The following is a 22,804-nucleotide window of genomic DNA, read 5'->3' as shown; positions in this document are numbered from 1 at the left end:
GTGATTATAGGAACCCAAACAGCAATAGTACGAAGATTGCAAAATAACATTTTTAAATAAAGGCTCTATACAAATATATATATATACTTTAAACACTGAAAAATACAAATAACTAAACTAAAAACAGAAATCCACCCCTGTGGAAAGAACAAAGAAAATGCAGAACATATATGTGATAGCACTGTGGGTAGTGGAGTTCGGTTGATTAGGCAAGAAATTGCAGAAATGCTACTTGAAAAAGAATACGTCTTATTTAAAAAAGATGCAGAAGGGTGGCTTATCAGTTCCTATGACCCCAAAAGTGGACTAGGGGGTCTGGACTTCTCAACAGTATCTTATTCTGGTTCTTGGGTGGGTTCACCGCATTGAACCAGGTTTCTAGGCACTGTTCTTGCAGGTCAAACTGGGTTCAAATGCGGCATGTCGCGTTGATCCAGGAGGCAAGCCGGTATAGAGTCTGGTTCAATGTGGCATTTCGAGTGGTGTCATTTGAGGAGTCAACCAGGGTCGGTTTGAGGGATAGGCTGATTCGAGGTAATGGGTACCACTGGGTTTAAGTTGGTGCGTGACAAGACGCTTCCAGCTTTGAGTAGAGGTCCAAGTTAGGTCAATGTGAAGGTCCTGGTGGCTCAAAAGTGTTTCTCAATGATGCAGCAGTTCGAAGGCTTCCACACCGGTTAGGAGTTGTTCGAGCGGAAACAATGATGAACGTGGCTGGTGCGATGCAGCAACAAACTGGTTGGAGGAATGCTGTGACAGCGTTCGGGAATTAATCCTGTCAGGAGAAGGAACAGTGACCACTCCAGACTTGGGGTAGGGGGCCTACCTAGGTGAAAACCAGAGCCACAGACAGCCCTGACACAGAGGCAGGAAGGGAAAGGTTGGGGCGGGAGCCCAGTTCCTGAACGCCCCTCATGTGCCTTGAATGTTAATGTGGGCTCCACTCTGTCACATGATGCCTCCTAGTACTTGTTCTAGCCAGAGTTCTCCTTTGTTATTCAGGAAGGAAACTCCCAGAATGCACGTGGGCGCAACCAATTAAACCTTAGAACGGAACCAGGTGAAAGGAATCAAGAACGGAAACAGAATGACTGAGATTTTTGTTGCCAAACCGAGATGAGCTACCAAGCACCGATCTTCCAACCTCAGACCGACCCCAGGTGAATGGTGGGGCACCAGAAACCAAACAGAGTGTAAAGTGACTGCAGGGAAACGGGACACATGTGAAGCCATCGTGAAGCAAGACACAGGCAACAGATTCAAAGTTCATACAAACTTACTTTGTTTAACTAAAATGTCAGGATGGATGAAGGCCTAACTTGCTCTAAGCTAAGGTGGGATTTCCCTACCTAAAGAAACTAAGGCGAGTCTGAGTCAAAGAGTTCAACTTAAAAGTCCATCTGTGTCTAAAACCTATACTTGCCATTACAACTACAGCTAAACAATGTATAGGGATGTCCGCAATAAAAGAAATAATGTTCCAAGCACATTTCTGAGCTTCCTCCAGCTCCTGGCACACTTTTCAGCTACCCTTCCAAGTTCAAAACAGATCCACAAAACCCTCGGGGTTCCCTTACCTAAGTTCAAGAGAGAAAGTTCCAAGTTCAAACAAAACAGTTCTCAAAGAATTGAGAGCCTCCCCAACCCTCTTACCAAGGATCCTTTCTTTGGTTCACCAATGCACGTCTGTTACAACACAAGTCTTTCCATATATATTTTCATTGACTTGCTCCTCTTGATACTTACACTGCTGTTTCTTCCTTTCACTTGCTTTCCATGCAGGGCACTCAGTCTAGGCGCAGTTGACAGACCACATGGTCCACCCATCACAGGTCATGCAACCAATACCCCATTTCATCTGCTTTTGCAACAATTGCCCGCTGCTTTCCCTGGACAGAGAAAAGTGTATGATAATTATCCTCTTACAGCACCTCATGGTGGTTAACTTGGTCACCATTCACTTGGTTATGCTATTGATATTTCTTTGGCCCTTGCCAATACAGGTTTCCATTCAACCTATAGTTCCTTGACCACTTGGCTTGTGTCAATACTTGTTCATTTTCTCACACCCTTCTTGGGATTTTACTTGCTTTGCCAACACTTGTATTTCATTCAAATTGCTTTGCCAACACTTGTATCTCCATCAACTTGCTCTGTAGTATTTGCCACCTGCACCATGTTGCTTTTGTTCCATTCAAAACATTCTCATAATTTGCTTTATCTCTGCGTGGAATTCAGAAATGCTTATTCAATCATACTTTCATGTTGCTTTAATTCTGTACGGTATTCAATATTGCTTTCAGACCGTTCGGTATTTAAACAGTTATGATTGACACTTGAAACTATCTTCAATTCTTTTCAAGATTATAAGCACTTGCTTCAGTATTCAAAAGTACTTCTGATGGTTTCCGCAATGTTCGACATTCAAGAAAGGCTTATTGCTGGTTTTCAAAGCACCCCGGTATGAGTGTTTCCCATCTGCACTCACCGGCTTCAGGCGGCTGCTCCCGTCGGCTTCATTCCTTTCTTCGCTGTGCCTTTCCTGCTTCCATGGCCTCCCTTCTTCTCTCGTGGGGGTCGGGGAGAGTGCTGCTCGCTCTCCCTGTGGTCCGCGACGACCGGAGTGCTTCGGTGCCCCACAGCTCCTGCTTGCGCCCGACACAGAGGGTGCAGAGTACTTTCTGACCTTCTCTGAGCCTACCTCGGCCCCAGCGTCTCTGGTCCTTGTCTGACATGGCTTCCTGCACTCCGGTTCGCTAGTTTCCAGCTCCAGCCGGCTCCATGGTCCAGCCTGCTGTGCGACCTCTTCTTGGTGAAAAGCCTGCATTTTTTTTTAATATCCGTTGGGCTTACTAAGTGGCCACAGGTGGTGGTCATTTAGTCCAATTGCCTGACCATAGTTAAAAGGACATGCCTGATTTTTACAATACTCTGCAGGCCTCTTCCTCGTCTAGCTACTAGAGTGGTGAAATTACATACTAGTGTTCATCACTCTTAGTTGCCTCTTCATCCTCTAAGTACCATAGGGTGTTGAATGATGGAAAATGTGGGGAAATGTGTTACAATAGCCCATAAAGTCCAGGGGAGGGTTAGGCTGGTCTTCATATGGGAAAGGGGGATAGCATGTCTCATTATTACCCTCCTCTCTTTTACCCTCCTTTGTGGCTTCTGGATTTATAATATTTCCTGATGTTACCCTGGCCAGAGGAAAAGGGGTAACACCACATAATTACACCTGGGATTCTGGGTTCATCATGGGATGTGGATGGGGAATACTGCATCTACCCTAAGGACGCCCTCTCCCCAATCCCCAAGGACTCTCCACCCTGGTGATCCTCCCTTGCTTCTCTACCCCCAGGGTCAGGATCCGAAATTGAGGCCTTTCCCTTGCTAACATTTTTTTTTAAAAGAACAATTCTAAAAAGAACAATTATAATAACTGAGAAGAAGACCCAAGGGGACTAGATGAGAGGATGCCATCAGGTTTCTCACAACACACAGAAATACTCTCCAAACTGAACTGGAAGCACAACTCACCAGTGCATGAAAAAAACAACAACGTAAACCAGCAGCCTGAGCACCTAGCTACTACCTTGCAAAGGGAGATTTAAAAGGGGCGGGGCTAAGATGGTTTTTAAAGCTTTGCACCAGTGTAGCCCAGCCCCTAGGGAAAGAACAGACAGAGATTGGCTAAGGAAAGCGTGTTACCTAGGTAAATCGGAAAAGGGTGTACCAGGTGAAGAAGAAAGTGGCAGAGGCTGCTGAAGTATAAAAAGTGATTGAAGCGGAGGCAATGGTTCTAAGAGAGAATTGTACAAGTTGTATAAAGTGTAGTGTGTGAGGGGGTGCACAAGAAGAGTGAGATAAAGAAAGGGAGGGAAAAGTGTAGGTATGGTAGGAGGGTGTCAAGTGAGTGCAAGGTGGTATTAGAGCCGGGTTAAGCAGTAGAGGGGAGGTCGTTGGAAGAGATGGACGGAGAGTGTGTCTTAAGATTAGGCAGAGGCGTATATAGGGGATTGTGTGCTGTCGAGAGGTATTGTAAGGACAGCGGTGTGGAGAGGAGATGGGTAAGGAAGAGAGTAATGTGGGGAGAGGTGAGGAGAGAGTGCAGACATCGGAGGGAAAGAAAGAGAGAGACTGGAGAGGGAGAAGAACAGGGAAGGTGTGATAGAAGGCCGAGTAGAGGGTGTGGTGGAATGAGATCAGGAAAGGAGAGAGAAGGAGCACGTGAGAGCAAACAAATCTGGGTGTCTATTACTCGTACAAGAAAACATCTTAATTCCCAATGAGAAAACCTGGACAGTGTTAGGTTAGAGACACCTTTGAAGAACCCCAGCGGTAATTAGATAATGCTTTCTGCCTTTAGGCTAGCACCTGTAACTAGCTGCTGGATAGTAGGGTTGACAGATCGCTAGTTACCAAACCTGGGGTTAGGAAAGCCTGTGCTAGGGAGTTGGAAGCCCATGGGAGGTTGGGTTAGGGACACCCTTAGAGACTGGTTATTATTTTTTGAATAAAAACCCTTAAACATTTTTTCGGAGTATGGAAGTTATTGGAGCCCTCCAATGAAATTCAAACTAGAGTGCCAAAGGCAGCAACGCAGGTCATGTGTGGGTTGAATGCTACGAACACAGACAAATCAGTTCAAGGACAGTTTGAAGAGGCATTCTAAGCTGCTTTGGGCCTCACAAGATGCTGTGAGTCCCACTCCAGGGGCTCTAGGACAAGGCAAGTTCTTGTTGCTCATCACTCCCAGTCCAGGGAGATTGGTTGGGACCTGTTGGAGTTCCTTCAGCTCTAGTTCGGAGCATGGTTCCAGTGCAGCTGGCAGAGTGGCAGGCCTTGGTCCAAACAGCAGTCACCAACAATGGAGGTGGTTTCGGAGACAGAGCCCTCTTCTGCCTTGGATGCACCAGTCTTCACCTCTATTGCAGAGGACTTTGAAAAGGACTGCATTTTCAACAAGGTCACATCAAGGTCTTCTTGTTGTCCAGGAAAGAATCAAGGAAGGAGTGGGAGACCACTTCTAATAAAGTTTATAGGCCACTGGACAGAAGGAAATCTACTCCAAGGAGTCCAATCCCTGTGACAAATGACTTTTGCCTTCTTGCATCAAACCCAGAATGCTTTGTGCTGCAGGACGTTGGGGGAAGGGAAACAGGAAGGGATGAGCACCACAAAAAAACAAGATGACAAAACCCTTCTCAGTTGCCCCATTCTCAATTCTGGCTACTGGAACCCTATCCCTTCCCAATCCCAATCCTGCAGCTTCAAAGGCCTATGTTGTCAGCGCCTCTTTGAAGCACGGTTCCCAGGAGACGATCTGGTGACAGCTCAAGGGCTTGAGGGAAGGTGTTAAGCAGTCTCACAGATAATCAAAGGAGAACATCACCCTACCTTTAGTCTTAATTGCTGATGAGGAGACAGGCAGGGTAGCCATGATTTTTCCCGTAGACTTCCACAGCCAACCTGCCTCACAGAGTTGACACTTTTATGGTATCAAATAGTTTGTAGCTTTATAAACTGTGGGCTCTTATCAGTCACCATACCAAAACCAGGCATGGTTTATTCTTAGAGTTTACCTTGCCACCAGACTATTCAATAATTCTGATATTTTGGATAAGAGATGCAGAAGTTAAATGCAGCTTCTTTCTGCGGGGACATTTGGCAATAGCAGCGGTCAAGGATGCATGTGACCTTTGAACCTACCCTGTGTCGCTGGAGAGCAGATGCTGCAGTTCTGAGACTGATGCAGCAGGGCAGATGTGTGCAACATGCTTTTATTAAAAGGGGGCTCTGATTAGCCGATCCCCCTTTCAGAAACAGAACTACCTGCATCATGTTGTTTAATAAAAATAAAAAAGCTAGGGCTTTTACACCCTGAGGGAGGGCAAACCACCACATTATAATACCCATCAAAAACAACCGTAAGCAGTCATCCAAATTGATCTAATTGGGCATTATGTTGGCGAAGCATCAAATTACATTGCAGTGGAAGACGTCCTTTTCACTGTCATTGGTGGTTTGCTCTAGGAGTATGTTAAAGCCCAGAGAGACGTGAAGATACAGAAGGAGGAGTTTGGGGAGGATGGCATGATTTACTTTGAGTGGGATGTATGTGGCCTGACTTGATGCCTCCCTGAGGCTAACAGTTTCAAGATGGTTAATGGAAATTACTGTATATGCACGTTTTCATATTTAGATGATACATTTGGGAAGCTAGGTGACCAATAGGCTGTATATTCTCCAATTCTGCTAATAAAGATGACAGAATGCATGGCAATTGCGATGTACACATTGCAGGATGGAACAGAGTACCTTTCTTACATCATGTGTTCATCTGCTATTCTTTTTTCTCTTTCTATATATCGGTTTTTATAAAAAATGAATGAGTGAACTTTGAACCAAAAATGGATGAACACTCATGAGTGATCTTTCCTTGATGTATATTATGCATTTAGGTTTCAAGCTTTATTTCGATAATTATTTGATTACTTGCTCAGGATTGTGTTAGATTAAAATAATGATTTTGCCTCATGAACAGGCAGACACTGGATAATTATTCCCGGTACTACTGGACTCTTGGAATTGCAGCAGTTCGTGCTAGCAATGTCTCACATTGACTCAACACCCTAGGAACCATCTCTGTGCAACTGTAATTTTTCCAGAGTCCCGTTTGGGTTGCATTACTTTAAAACGGGGGCTTTCTTCCCCATCTTTTATATGTCCCTGTATGGTTCAGTGCTGCTAAGTATTTCCTGTTTCTTTTATATAAAATGGTTTGGTTGGACTTCATATACCAATGGTAAGAGGACCCAAATTAAGAAGCATTGGGCAGAAGGAGGGGCTATGGGCGTAGATCTACACTAATCTAGGGTTGCTGAGACTGTCTAAAACCGCCTTGGTTTTGAAAAGAGGTTCACTCAACTATTAAAGAGATTGCAGTAGTCGTGTTACAATTTGATCAGATTTCTGTTAGTGGAGTCGGACTATAAATGCTTCAGATTGGCTCTAAATGTAGCAGTGTCTTCGGGCAATGAAGTGGAAGAAATATAGTATTATTGCTACAGTTCATGGATTGTCAAGCTATGAAACACAATTCATCCTCTGCATTGTAGGGAAGTTAATGACCTACTGCAACCTGTTCACATTTACTGAAACATGGTCATCTCAATGTATACAGGTTATTTGACAGAATTCAAAACAGCTATCTGAAACAAAACAGCAATGTGAAAATACTTGCATAGTAGTAAAGCAAGTGGGCACAGGGTACCTTTGATTCTCTCAGGCAGGTATGTTTTGGGTGGCAGTAAACATGTGGTCCTCATGCAAGGGTAACTGACGTGCTTAAATGGCCGCAATGCGCGGATGGAATCATTTGGATAGTCCCAATTTACCATGTAATTACAACAAAGCTGTTCGTACCACAGCTGAACAGGGAATTCACTACAGAACACAAGTATTTAAAAATGAGAACTTTTATTTTTTTCCAAAAAAGAAAAGCTTCTTTTAAAGAACATATTAAAATAAATACTAGGCAAAGTAAATGGAGGCCTCTCGGCCTTTACATAATAAGCATGCTCATCACCCCCCACACATTTTCACATTAGAATGCTATTACATTGGATCGGCTACAGTTTCTACTTTGTGATCCCTTTCTCGAAGGAGAAGCTGTATTTGCTCTTTCAGTTTTTCAATTTCTTCTTCTTGTTGCACAACTTTCTTTTGAAGATTATTGATAACCTGCACAGAAAGAAACAATGTTTGTAAATCCACTGGAAGACGACCTCTAAAAAGATGATCTGCTTATAAACAATGTATTTTATTCAACCCTTTACTGGCAGGTGTCTCAGCAGAATAATGATGCGCTTGACATACAAAGCAACAGCCCTATGTGTATAGGTTGAGGTCACTTTCCTCAATTGCACTTTTCCTCGTCTTTTTTGTCACTTTTTATTATTGGGTGGGTTCCTCCCATATGTTCCCTGACTCACCCCCACCACATCCCGCGCCCCCGCTAACACAAAATATACATATAAAAAAATTAGAGGAAAAATACAACTGTACGAAAAACGTGACGACGAGGAAAGTGATAACGAAAAACAAACTCATTACGAATGCAACATTGCAAAGATTATGTTTTTCGATGGGCACTCAGGGGCTCATGTTTATGAAGGGAATAACGTAACAAACATGCATAAAAGCCTTGTGTAAGGTCTTTAGCCATCATTGTTACAGCATACCTTGTTTTCAATCATTTGTATGGCAGAAAGGAGGGGTTGAAAGCAATTACACTTAAAACCTGCCTGACATGCAAGAGGGTTTAATTGTAATTGTGAACAGTGCTTAACATGACAGCATTGTAAGCAGTGTTCACAATTGAAATAAAACCCTGCTGAATATTCTTCATGCGAGAATGGCAAGTGGCGCTCACAATTAAAAGTAAATGCTGCCTGGCTGCTGCTGATCTTTTGGAAACCCCCTGCTGTAAATTAACTATTTATCTAGATGGATCGAGTTTGAACAGGAAGGCCATTACACACATTTAGGATATTGTATTTCAAAAGAGTAGCCCCTGAACTACTCAAACAGCTAAACGTAAGATTATATATACTTACTTAACATGTGGATCTGATTAAAAGATTTGGGGAGAATTTGGGCAGAAAGAATCTCGATGCATCCCTACAAGTTTACAAGTTAAAAGCAATCCGAGTTTCACTGTATGGTGCAGAAATGCGGGGCCACAGAAATATCCTATCTTTGATTAGTGGGCAACATTTCTAACTGACATATCTGCTACCTTTAATGTTCTCAATGTCAGTTCTTCTGGGCAAGTTTGTGGCCCAAATGTAATACGAAATGCTTGAAAGTGGCATTATTGGATCTGTCCAGGTTAGAACTGGCACATAAATCAAATAGGCTATGTATATTAAGAGGATTTTATTTGAAATCAAACTACTTTGGATTTTCAACCCTTTAACGTTAAGGTTATTCTTTTTAAGCATTCACCTTGGTGTATTGCCTTGGCAGTTGATAGAACTAAATGGCTGCCAAATGCTCAAATACATGTCGCTGTAGTGACTTCATTGATAAAACAATGCAACATTGGAGAGCAAATTAACTCCTCTGTACTGCTCCCCGGCCCCACAGCTGAGACTTCCCAATACAAGCCTGCCGATCTAGATGAGCCAACAGGACACAAAGTCAATATAAACCCCACACTGCAAGCTCGGAGAGGAAGGAGGAGAAACCCTTGGTGGAAACCAGGGTGCGCTGTGGCTTCGGCGGCAGAGCCCTCCAGCAAGTTAGAGGAAGTACTTCACTGCCTGCAGCGTGCCGTCGTTGGACCCAGACCGGCTGTCATGGGACCCACGAAGCTGAGAGGTCACTCTGAAGCAGACAGAGGAACGCCACAGGGTGAGCGTTGCTGAGGAAATTGGTGAGGTAGGCTCAGCCTCTCTCCACCGCCTTGATGTCAAATGCCCCTCTCTTCTCCGCAATGGAGTATCAAAGGCCTCGTGGCATATTAACATGGAATCATCAGGAGGGATCCAGCAACTGCATGTGAGGTGAGAGAGGATACTCCCTTGAACCTGCCTATTTCACACTCTGTCTCCCGCCCCCAGGGGGTGGGCTTGGTCTCAATAAAAACAGGTGAGATGAAGAAAAGAGGGGTTGGCTCAGGGACAAATGTTAGAGGCACATGGAAGCTTAAACCATTTGGCAGTGATTAACGGACATTCGCCCACGCCCAAGCGAAAGGATCAGAATTATATGTGTATCTCATGCTTCCTGGTTCCCCTGAATCCCTGTAGTTCTGAAGAGTCGCCAAACAGCAAAATATAATCCAAACAGTCTGGGCGTTGTGCATATGTACCAAGACATTATTCCTGGAAAATGTCTAATCCAGTGAATGTCAAAAACCCTGCACAATGCCAAAGATTCCAGCATACAGGTCTACATGAGCGCAACTAAGATGATGTTGGACCCATCTAGTCACCTCAGTGAGAAAAGGGTGGACCATGAGTTGAAATGTCAAAACCAGGGCAATGTGGGCTCCCCTTACCACCGAATTCCTACTCCAATTTCTGCAAACACTAAAGGAAGACATACAAGACATGCTATGGGCAGAACTGCCCATGCTGCACCCAGAAAGGGAATAGGTTCTTACCTGTAACTCCATTTCTCCAGCATTGGTATCTTTCATGGATTCACATGCTTAGAATATTCCCCGTCGTCGGACTGGGAACCCTCGGTATATTTATAAAGATGTTTTCCATAGGAAAATATTTCGACACTTCTGTGTCCTATCTACGTCGTTTTGGGCCACATACGCCTGCTCCAATAGGACGTAGCAGTATAAATAGCCCCGCCCCCACGGCTCCCTTCAGATTTTAACCCCCAAAGTAGTATGGGGTGTATGTATGTATATATATATATATATATATATGGGATACATTACTCACCGTAATCGTATTTCTGATGCTTGTATCTGCTTAGATTCACATGCTGTGCATAGGCCGACATCTAGTGGAAGCTGCGGAGTATTACAGTTTGTTTTTCGAAAGTCGAAAATGGGCGTCGACACAGGCGTGCCAGTAATACTATCCCTAGTGTGACGTCCACTGTACCCAAGATCCCTCACGCGTGTAGGATCCTCAGATTGTATTTTTTCTGACATGAGGAAGCATGAGGAGTAGCGTGAGTACAGATAATCCAAGCAGATAGACAGAAAAGGTAAGACTACAAGCAATCATGCGCCTTCTCTCGGAGGGGAGGAAGGGTGGGTCGCATGTGAATCTAAGCAGATACAAGCATCAGAAATACGATTACGGTGAGTAATGTATCCCTTCTGAGGCTTGTGGAATCTGCTTAGATCACATGCTGTGCATAGATTAGCGAGCAGTACCAGAAGAAGGAGGTGGGATGTGAGAAGGGTCATGAGCAAACAGGTGTCTTAGAACCGCTTGTCCCACTTGTGTATCTGTCTTGGAATGAGTGTCAATGCAGTAATGCTGAGTAAAAGTGTGAATAGAGCTCCAAGTAGCCGCTTTGCAAATGGTGTCGAGGGGAACATTTGCAATGAAAGCCAGAGTGGCACCAATGCCTCTAGTAGAGTGGGCCCTTGGCGTAAAAGGCAGAGTCTTGTCAGAAAGAGAGTAACACAGCTGTATACAGTTGATAATCCACTTCGAGATAGCGCCCTTAGAGACGCGATCCCCCTCTCTGCCTGTAGCTACGGAGACAAACAGTTGATCTGTTTTCCTTAGCGGTCTGGTTTTATTTACATAGTATAGGACCGCCCTACGCACATCTAGGGTGTGTAGTTTCACCTCAGCCGAGCTTTGCGGGTTCTGGAAGAAAGCCGGAAGCTCGATGGACTGGTTTACATGGAACTTGGATATGAATTTAGGTGAGAACCTAGGGTGTGTGCGTAAAACCAGTTTGTCCTTGTGGATAGTAAAGAAAGGATCCTGCACTGACAGAGCCTGAATTTCACTGACCCTTCTTATGGAGGTAATGGCTACTAAGAAGGCCGTTTTATAAGTCAGGTGTTTGAGACTACTTTTATGCATGGGTTCGAATGGGGGTCCCATGAGCTTAGCTAGCACCACGTTGAGGTCCCATCCTGGCGGTGGGTTCGAAATAGGAGGGTGAAGTCTCTTTACTCCTTCCATGAAGGCTTTAACCACTGGTACTTTCCACCACGAGACCTTGTTATGGGATGTGGTGTAAGCCGAGAGGGCTGCCAGGTGTACTTTCAGCGAGTTAAAAACCAACCCTGCATCCAGCAGGTGGAGCATGTATGTCACAACGTTGGAAGGAGTGCAATCAACCGGGTTGATTTGTTTATTCTGGCACCAGATAACGAATCTTTTCCACTTATCAAAGTAACAGTGCCTTGTATTTGGTTTCCTGGACTCCTTTAGAATGTCCATACACCTCTGTGGTAATTTGAGATGTCCAAACTCTATGACTTCAGGAGCCATGCTGCTAGGTTCATAGAGTTGGGTTCCTGATGCACTGTTTGACCCTGTTGCTGGGACAGTAGGTTGTACCAGGCTGGGAGTCTGATGGGTTCGCACACCGCCATCCTGCGTAGGTGTGGAAACCATGGTTGTCTCGCCCACATGGGAGCAACTAGGATGAGCGTCATAGATTCCTTGTTCATCTTGTACACCACCTTCCTGATGAGAGGAGTTGGTGGAAAAGCGTACGCAAACATCCCTGACCAGTTCATCCACAGGGCATTCCCTTGGGAGTCCGGCTGGGGGAACCTGGATGCAAATCCTGGGCATTGTTTGTTTTCGCTTGTGGCGAATAGGTCTATAGTGGGGAAACCCCACTGAGAGAAGAGATCTTCTACTACGTCTCTGTGAAGGACCCATTCGTGTTCTTCTGGGAGGGAGTTTCTGCTTAGAGCATCCGCTAGGGAATTGAGCTCCCCTGGAACATGTTGCGATGACAGGAAGATGTTCCGTCTGAGTGCCCATATCCATATTTTCTGGGCAAGCTTGGACAGATTTGGCGAACGAGTCCCCCCTTGCTTGTTCAGATAGAACATGGCTGTCGTGCTGTCCGTCCTGATCTGCACCGACAAGTTCAGTAGATGGGGCTCGAACGCCCTTAGCGCTCGGAATACTGCCAGAAGCTCTAGCAGATTGATGTGGTTCTTGGCTACTGAGTGAGACCAGAGACCCTGAGCTGTGTGGTGGAGATGGTGAGCTCCCCACCCAGTCAGGCATGCATCTGTAGTCACCACGGCTTGTACTTCGGGATCGTAAAAGGGTTTCCCCTTTGCGAGATTCTCTCTTGTCCACCAGTGTAGGCTCTGTACGAGTGTTGGCGAAACGACCACTAGATCGTCCCAATGACCACTTGCCTGAGACCACTGTTTCGCCAACCATTCCTGCATGGGACGCATGCGCAGACGCGCGTGGGGGACCAGGTAAATGCATGACGCCATCATGCCCAGTAACCGCATAGCTTTGCGTACTGTTATCTGTTGACCTGACTGATAATGCGGAATTTGCAGAAGTATATTCCGAATTCTTTCTTCCGAAGGGAAGGTCAATCCTTTCTGAGTATCTAGGATAGCTCCTAGAAACTGTTTTGAGGTGCTTGGCACCAGACTTGACTTTTTCTCGTTGATGGAGAAGCCTAATTCGTGGAGGAGGTCGATAGTCCTCTGAATGTTTGACCTGCAAATTCCTGGGGTTTCCCCCGTTATGAGCCAGTCGTCCAGATAAGGGTACACCGGGATTGCTTCCCTGCGTAGGTGTGCAGCCGCCACCGCCAGTACCTTGGTGAATACCCTTGGTGCTGAAGCTATCCCGAAGGGCAGTACCTTGAATTGGTAGTGGCGACTGTCCACCTTGAAGCGCAAGTACTTTTTGTGCGCTGGGAGCATGGAAATATGAAAATAAGCATCTTTCATATCCAAGGTTGCCATGTAATCCCCCTTTTTTAGGAGGGGGATTACCTCTTGTAGCGTGGTCATACGGAATTTTTGGGGCTTGACATATTTGTTGGCAGGCCGTAAGTCCAATACTGGGCGCATTGTCAAATCTTTCTTTGGCACAAGGAAGTAAGTTGAATAGATACCCTTGTTTACCTGGTGTCCTGGGACGAGTTCTATCGCGTCCTTTTCTAGCAGAATGGCGATCTCCTCGAGAAGGATCCTTTGATGCTCTAGGGAGTGCACTCTTTGTCGTGGAGGATGATTCCGGGGACGCTGCAGTAGTTCTATACAATATCCTGCGGATACTGTTGACAGCACCCATCTGTCTGAGGTGATCCCTTCCCAAGCCTGGGTGAAGGTGGAAATGCGTCCCCCTACTGGGGTTGCGTGGCAAGGGACCCTGAACTGAGCGTCACTGTTTTGGTGGAGGCGTGCCCCCGCCCTTGTTGGGGCTGCCTCTGCCTCTTCCACGACCTCTCTTGTTACCCCTGCCGTAACTCTGGGTAGACTGCTGGTTGTTATTCCATTGTGTACCTTGTCCCTGGGCATAGTTGCCTCTTTGTGAATTTTGGCCGCGTGGGCGACGAAAATTATTGTTCCCCCTCTGGTTAGGGGGTTTGTTGGTAAGCTGGCCAAGGGATTTGAGAGTCTCATATTCATCTTTGGCATTTTTAAGTGCGTCTTCGACGGCTTTCCCAAACAATAGGTCGGGTTCCACTGGCTTGTCTATTAAAGAAGCCTGGGTTTCTGTCTTGAATCCCGACTGCCGTAACCACGCATGTCTCTTGATAACAGTACCTTCTGCTATCAATCTCCCTGCGTTGTCAGCGGCGTCGAAAGTTGCTTTTAAAATGCAACCAGACACGGCTCTCCCCTCTGCCGAGATCCGAGCCAGCTGGCCCTTTAACGGTTCTGGAGCAGAGGCAATGAGCGCCGCGACTTCTTCCCATTGATGGCAATTGTAACTAGCCAACAGGGTGGTGGAATTCGCAATCCTTGCTTGGTAGGCGGACGTTGAGGCTACCTTTCTGCCAAACCCGTAAAGTTTTTTGCTCTCCTTGTCGGGAGGAGCTTCTGATGAAGATAAGGGCGTGCCAGCCCTCTTTCTAGTGTTGGTCACCACTAGGGAATCTGGTTTAAGATGTCCCTTTATATACAGAGGGTCAGACTGGGCTGGCCGGAAAATCTTTTCAATTCTGGGGTTGACAGCTCTGGTGAGGTTAGGATTCACCAGGGAAGGATCTATTCTTCGTTGGATGGATTTGAGGATAGGGATGGTCTGAGCGACCGGTCTTCTCTCTCCTACAAACTCCTCCGCGAAGTCCCATTCCTCCTGTACACCGTGGGTGTCGATGTGGAAGTGTTCCGCTGCTCGAGCGAGAACCTCGTTAAGGAGGGGCTGGTTATCAACTGGAGAGTCAGTAACTGGGGCTTCGCTTTGTACTGGGGAATCTACTCTGTAAATTTCCTGCTCATCTTCTCCCTCCTCCAGGTCCTCATCCTCTGCATAGTAATCTGTCCCGGTTTGTTCTTCCATAAATGCAAACTCCTGGTCCTCTTCAGGGAAAACTTGTCCCTGATAACTGGGGAGTGGAGTAGAATATGGAGTGGAGTAAGGCTGAACCTTGAAGGGTTCAGGTCTTTCGACCCGGGGCTCTTTACTTAGCGGGATAGGATCGGAGGAGCCTGAGGGTGTGGCCCCTTGAGGGTTATATGAAAGAAAGTGTTCTGGGTTCTTATCATAAAAATCAGCCAAGGAAGACATCCTAGACATAACCCTGTCTATGTCTTCACTGGACCATTCCCTGGAACAGGGTATTACTTTAGCAGGTGATTTATTTTCAAGGGTAGACTTGTGTTTGCTTGTCTGCTTAGGCTTTACAGGGGTGGAAGGCTGTGCTTTCCGCTGTTTCCCCCCTTCTCCGTGCGTGGAAAAATGTTTTCCCTGTCCCTTGGGGGCCCCAGAGACTTTCGACGCCTGGCGTCGAGGGTCTGGAGAGGTATCTGTGTGCTTCGGGCGTGGGGCCTCACTGATGTTAACCGCGGTCTCGGTATCTTGGAGCGCGGCCTGGGGGTGGAAGTCGTCTTCGTCTCCCGACGATCGAACTTCCGTTAGTGTGTGTAGCGAGGCACTCTTGGCAAGAGTGGATGATTGCCTTGCGTCGTGAGGCGATCTCGATCGAGAGCGCCCAGAGGACACCGAGTCGGACCGTTCTTTTTGTGCCTCTTTCCGGGAAGTCGACGTCGTCGAGGTCCGGTTGGTCTTAGTGTGTTTAGTGTGTGTTAGGTGTGTAGCGCTTGCGTCGCCGGGGGTCTTCCCCATAGCCGCCTTGCCGGACGACCTTCCGAGGTCGGGGACCTGCGCTCGTCGGCTGTCTTTCGACGCCGTAATGCCCTCGCCGTCCGAAAGTACGGCGTCGCTGCCATCGCTGAAGGCGCCCTCCGCTGCCATGGCCTCCTGCCTGGCGTGGTGGGCCCAACGCTTTGTCGAACGGTCCTTAAGTGTCTTAGGTTTAAACCTACTACACGCTCTGCAGTTCGCTTCGGGGTGATCCCTCGGCAAGCAGAGATTGCACGTGGCGTGCCTGTCGACCCAAGGGTATTTGCGATTGCACTTGGGGCAGAATTGAAAAGGGGTACCCTCCATACGCACCTTAAGGCAGCGGGCTGCTAAGTGTAGGAATATATATAAATGTAACTATATATCAAGAGTGAAGAGTATGTACCACCCCCCACTCTCCCTACTTGTAAGGGCCGAGGCCAGCGGCCTACTAGGCCCGGGCCGAGGCCAGCGGCCTACCGAGGCCCAGATCCGTCGTGCAGCAGTCGACGGTCGATGACTTCTCCAGCCGTCGTCGAGGTTGAGGGTCGACGTTGGGGTGGGGAAGGGAATGAATAAGAATTAAAATTATAATAACAGCAAAAGTATGGCTAAGGCCAGGGAACTCCGCAAGATGCTTCCGACCAGTATGGCGGAAAAAAACAATCTGAGGATCCTACACGCGTGAGGGATCTTGGGTACAGTGGACGTCACACTAGGGATAGTATTACTGGCACGCCTGTGTCGACGCCCATTTTCGACTTTCGAAAAACAAACTGTAATACTCCGCAGCTTCCACTAGATGTCGGCCTATGCACAGCATGTGATCTAAGCAGATTCCACAAGCCTCAGAAATATATATATATATATATATATTATATATAGTTTGCATGCAGGGGAGGCCGGCGGGCGCATTTGAATCCATGAAAGATACCAATGCTGGAGAAATGGAGTTACAGGTAAGAAACGATTCCCTTGTCCAGCATTGGATTTTTCATGGATTCGCAAGCTTAGAATAGATTGTATAGCAGCACCCCTAATTTGGAGGTGTGTAATGCAAACCAATATCATCATAGCCACACATGCATTTAGCCATGGAAAAAACTTCCAGTCATGGTACATTAACAGCAAAAACCAATTAAGATACATTGATAGAAGGAAAACACCCCTTTATGGGGCTTACCTTACTGAAACAGGTGTCGTAGGACTGCTCGTCCCATCTGCATATCCTCTGCATTTTGCTGCTCGATGCAATAATGTCGGCACCGACCAGTATGCCGCTTGGCAGATATCCCCAAGCAGGATTCCGGACCACAATGCCGCAGATGACGAAGCGGATCTCGTTAAATGGGCCTTTGGGTGCTTTTCCAGCAGCTTCCCTGCTTTCGAGTGGCAAAAAGCAATCGTCAACGATACCCAGCAGGCAAGTCCTTGCTTTGAGATCGCTTTTCCCTTTGCCGAAAGGCCATAAGCCACAAATACTTGTCTTGTACCTCTAAAGTCTTGAGTACGATTGAGATAAAACTTTAGAGCTCTTTTTACATCCAATGTATGGAGAGCTTTTTCCGCGGAAGACGAGGGTGTTGCGAAGAATGTCGGCAGTACAATAGAAGAATGCTTGCAGAATATAGTTGGAACCTTTGGTATAAAATGAGGATTGGTTGCCAATACCACTTTGTCTTTGAAAAACCTCAAGTATGGCGGATCGATAACTAACACCTGTAGTTCCGAAAGTCGCCTCGCTGAAGTAATAGCCACCAAAAAGGCTAATTTCCACAATAAGAATTTTACAGATGACGAAGACATAGGTTCGAAAGGCGCCTTCATTAGTCCCGCCAGTACCAGGTTGAGACTCCAGGTCAGAGGAAACTTTTTGGTTGGAGGAAATGTTCGAAATAAGCCTTTTAGGAAATGTTTAACTAATCGATCACTAAACAGTGGTGTTGAATGTCTTTTACGAGTGAATCTCAAAATGGCCGCCAGCTGAACCTTTATCGAAGAAAAAGATAAACCCCTTTCTGCTAAGTGCAGCAAGTATGGAGGAAGCTGCTCTGCCGCGATATTCAGGGGTTCTATTCCTGGTTGATCCTTGCACCACATGCAGAATCTCCTCCACTTACATTCATACGAAGTATTCGTGGACAGAGCCCGCGCTGCTTGTAAAATTCGACGACAGTCTGATGAAATGGACAGAGCCCCAAATTTGGAGAAGTCAGGAGCCAGGCTGTCAGGCTGAGGCCGTCCGGGTTGTGATGCCAAACTGCTCCCTTGTCCTGAGATAGAAGGTTCGGAATCTTCTGGAACCTCACTGGTTGCGTTATCGACAGCTGGAGTAGGTTGTAGAACCACAACTACCTCGCCCACTAAGGGGGCCACTAGGATCACACGACATGGGTATTTGCGAATCCATTGTAGAGTCCTTCGGATGAGTGGAAACAGAGGAAAACCATACACAAACTTGCCCGTCCACGGGAAGGAGAATGCTTCCCCCAGTGAGTCGGGTTGTGGCCATCTGTTCGCATACTGTGTGCACTTCTTGTTCTCTCTCGTCGCAAAGAGATCTAGGGAAGGATGGCCCCATTTTCTGAAAACTTTCGTCAGTTGCTGGTCATTCAACTCCCATTCATGCAGTCGATTCATCTCCCTGCTGAGAGAATCCACCTGTACATTTTTTACTCCTGGCAGGTGGTAAGCCAATATGCTTATCTTCTGTTCAAGAGCCCAATGCCATATTTCCTGAGCTTCGGTTGAGAGAGTTCTGGAACGAGTACCTCCCTGTTTCCTCAGGTAGAACATTGTTGTTGCATTGTCCGTCAATATTCCTACGACCGATCCCTTTATGAGTGGCAAGAATGATTTTAGGGCCCAACGTACCACCCTCAACTCCAGTACGTTGATATGAAGGGTCGACTCTTCCGGTGACCACTGAACTTGCACTTGCAGGGACTCCAGATGGGCTCCCCATCTAGTCAGAGATACACCCGTCACCACCGTCATCTGAAACTCTGGTTCCTGCAGGGACATCCCTCTCGTTAGATTGTCTAAGAGCTGCCGCCACCGAAGCGCTTGCAGAAGCTTGTTGCCGATAGTCAATTTGTCTGACCACAATCTCCGACTTTGGGGCCATCGGTCTGCCAGAAATTCTTGTATTGGTCTCATGAAGAGACGTCAATTGTTTACTAATGGGATACACGACGCCATGGCCCCTAGCAGTGACATGTATTTTCTTACAGACACACTGGTGTTGGCTTTCCACTCCTTTGCCTTGTGCCTGAGTTTGTGAACTCTTCCCAAGGATGGTTTTACCAGTCCTGACTGTGTCAGGAACTCCGCACCCAAAAACACCAAGGAGAACTTCTCGAAGTTGATCGCAAAGCCTAACCGCTGCATAAGTCACATAGTGGCTTTTAGACTTTCTTGTGCTATTATCGGAGACGACTCCTTTAACAACCAATCGTCCAGATAAGGGTAAACATGATGACCTTTTCTTCCTAGCCAAGCTGCTACTGGAGCCAAGAACGTCCTGGGAGATGACTTTAGTCCAAATGGAAGTACTCTGAACTGATAGTGGGTTCGTCCGACTATGAACCTTAGAAATCTTCTGTGTCGTCGACTTATTGTTATATGAAAATATGCGTCTTGCAGGTCTAACGACGCCAGAAAATCCCCCAGCTGTATATATCGGATAACCTCCTGAAGCATAAGCATTTTCAACTTCAGACTTTTCAGTATCTTGTTGAGATCTCGGAGATCTAGAATGGGTTGCCACTTGCCGTTAGGATTTTTGACAACAAAGTAACAGGAGTAAACTCCCTGACCTCTCTCGGTCACCGGGACCAATTCTATAGCCCCTTTTTGCAGCATAAGCACCACTTCTTGTTGTAATATTTGAAGATGGGGTTGCGCCAAAAATACAGGTGAAATGTGCGGTGGCATGTTTTTGAACTGCAAAGAGTGGCCCAGTTTCACTGTGTCTAACACCCAATGGTCCGATGTTATTTTCGCTCACTCGACGCGGCGAGACACTCTTCCTCCCAGGACGTCCTGAAGCTCGTCATTGTTGGGTCTTCGACTGCTTGTCTTTCGTGGATGATGAATAACCTCCTCTTCTTCTAGAAGCCTGATAGTCTCGGCCTCTTCTAGTCGCCTGGGCAGCTCGCCTATAGCCTTGAGAGGAGTACGATGGCCTGCTGAAACCCCGGTCCCTGGATGTCACAAATCAGGAATTTCCTGATGCTCCTCTGAAGGGGCGAAAAGATCGAAAACCTCTGTCGCTCTGTAGGGCTCCACGAGAGCGTGCTGTGTCCGAGTCTTCTTTCATGCCTTTTAAGGCCTCGTCTACCTTCTCCCCAAACAATTGCTCCTCTTCACACGGCATATCGAGCAGTTTGTACAGTACCTCTGGCCTAAAGTTCGTACAATTAAGCCAGGCTTGCCTTCTCAAAACCACTCCGTTGTTTGTTTGAAACCTGCTTCCGCCAGGTCTACGGCGATGTTAATTGAGTGGTTTGACGCCTCTTCCCCCTCACGCACCAGCAACATAGTAGATTTTCTGTGCTCATCCGGCAGATGTTCCAGGATGGGGGCTAAACGGTGCCACATTTCTCTGTCGTATCTCGCCATTATAGCCAGTGAGTTAGCTGCCTTCACCGTCGTCGCTCCTACCGACAACACTTTCTTGCCAAAGGCATCCTGCCTCGTTGTCCGGGGGGTTGTGCATTTATGCTGTGACCTCGCCTTTCTTGCAGCAGCTGCCTATACTACCGATTCTGGGGAGGGCTGCGAAGACAAACATTTTGGAGTAGACGCCGGGGGTTTAAACTTCTTTTCCAGTCTGCCTTTAACCGCAGGCTCCGAAAACAGATGGCACATGATTCGTAACCCTTCTTGCCAGACGTGGTCTAGAATGGGGACTGAGAATACCGACTTCCTCCTCTTCCCCATATGATCAAACAAGAAGCAGTCTTTCTTTTCCTCCTCCGGGGTCAGGCCAAACTCGATACATGCTTTACCCATCATTGCGTGGAAGGAACCAATGTCATCCGGCAGTGATGGTTGCGCCGGACTTCTTGGAGCTTCCACCTCAGCCTCCGATTCCCATGTCGGATCTCTTGAAGGGGACGATGATATGTCTGAAAGAGACTCTCCACTTTCTGAATCTGAATCCGGTAACTCTCCTTCCTCCGGGTGTGAGCGTGGAGGATCCTCACTAACCGGACGTGCTGTTGGTACCCTGGCCGTTGACTGCAGGGCCGGACGTGGTTCGTCGTCAGCCGGCGTAGTAGGTACCACTGCAGGTGCACCAATGTGAGGCAACTTCGCGTCCAACCGGCTCAATAGAGTCTGCAATGTGGATAACACGAAACAACGATGTAACTGGGATACTTCGCCCACTCGAGACCGTCAAAGTATTGACACTCTGTAATCCCAGATCCGTTGGGCCTACCACCGGTTCACAGTCGTCTTCCACAGAAGATATTGAGAGGGCCGCTTTCTGTTGTAACAGGGCCTCTGGTAAGATCGGATCGTACACCTCCGGTTGCCAGCCCTCCGGAGGGGCCACCGTCGACGATGCCACCTTTTAAATCATCGTTGTCTGAATCAACATAGCGATTGTAGGAATAAACTGCGCTGATGGCAATGAAGGCGTCGACAACCGAACTCCCGTCAATGAAAGCGGTGGTTGTGGCGCAGGCTCCTGAGGCGTTCCCGCCTTTTTTGAGCTTGATTTATGTTTCGACGAATCTGGACTCGAGGATGACCTGTCATGGTCTCCTGAGGAGGTCTCAAACAGATCTTTTCTATCCTTTTTTGACGAAGAAGAAGATTAAGCTTTTCCCTTTGATGACGATTCCCTCGTAGAATGTTTCTCAGAGGAACGCTTCTTCGCTGGCGGCTCTGCAGATACGGAACGGCGATCTCGAGGCCAAACTATGTGTACAGCCTACTTCCGAAGGAGGGTACGCGCCCGCGCCGTCATTCAGCCACGTCACCAGACGTCTATTTCGGTCTTTCAGGGTCTTCTGTGAGAAGCCTTTACAAATCTCACAACTGTCTGCAGAATGAGGAGGATGAAGACAATACAGGCAATCCATATACCCATCTCCCTCGTAAACCTTTTTCAATCCGCATGTAGCACACGGACAGAACAACGCCTTCCCAGACATTGGGAAAGAAACAAAATCAACCTTGTAAAATAGCAGATAACAAGAGGTGATCCCGCTACTTTGGTAGATGGTTGAAATCTGAAGGGAGCCGCGGGGGCGGGGCTATTCATACCGCTATATCCATTGGGGCAGGCGTAAGCGGCCCAAAACGACGTAGATAGGACAGAGAAGTGTCGAAATGTTTTCCTATGGAAAACCTCTTTATAAATATACCAAGGGTTCCCAGTCCGACGACGGGGAATATTCTAAGCCTGTGAATCCATGAAAGATCCAATGCTGGAGAATATCAGGGGCGTCTAGAGAGAATAAAAAGAAATAGTCAACAAAGGAGAGGGTGTAGACCAAACCGAGAGATCAATCTTGGACCTGGAAAGCGAGGTGCCCCAAATCACATTGGACATCGACAACAAGGAGATAGTGGAAGCATTGCAAGGATCTTGAAAATAGAGCTAGAAGGGACAACCTTCAGATAAGGTTTTTGAAAGACAGCACGGAAGAAGGGAGTATTGAAGCATGTGTGTTCAAGTTGTTTAAAGTGGCAATGAATAACTAATTGAGACTGAACAATAGAATTGACGGAGTGCGCAGAAAAGGTCCTACGAGAAAGGAAATGGAGTATCCCCCTTGAAACATAGTGTAAAACCTCTGACTATGAAGTAAAGGAAGTGATACTAAATGGGCAAGGAAATGCCCATGCTTCCTTGAATTCCAAGGAAGCAGGGTAGAAATCGTCCAAGATTTATCACAGGCAACCATAGCGAAACTGTGTAAGATGAGACCAATAACAAAAGAACTTCAAAAGCGGGACATCCAATATAAATGGATCTACTCTTTTTGGTCTACAATTCCAGAAAG

General features: G+C 46.9%; 1 protein-coding gene across 1 annotated transcript in view; it reads right to left on the bottom strand.

The window, feature by feature from the left end:
- Positions 1-7,462: 7,462 nt before the first annotated feature.
- The window catches only part of EIF2AK1 (eukaryotic translation initiation factor 2 alpha kinase 1), a 1,543,308-nt gene continuing 1,527,966 nt past the window's right edge, over positions 7,463-22,804 (bottom strand). Inside the window, exon 15 of the mRNA XM_069645632.1 lies at positions 7,463-7,743. Within this exon, the coding sequence (XP_069501733.1) occupies positions 7,618-7,743 (126 nt within the window). The 3' untranslated portion in view covers positions 7,463-7,617. The remainder of the gene's footprint in view (positions 7,744-22,804) is intronic.

The sequence above is a fragment of the Ambystoma mexicanum genome, chromosome 2p (assembly GCF_040938575.1).
Source record: "Ambystoma mexicanum isolate Mex_15411 chromosome 2p, UKY_AmexF1_1, whole genome shotgun sequence".
Classification (NCBI taxonomy): Eukaryota; Metazoa; Chordata; class Amphibia; order Caudata; family Ambystomatidae; genus Ambystoma; species Ambystoma mexicanum.
Note: the sequence above shows the minus strand (reverse complement) of the source record. Positions and strands in the feature narration are given on the sequence as shown.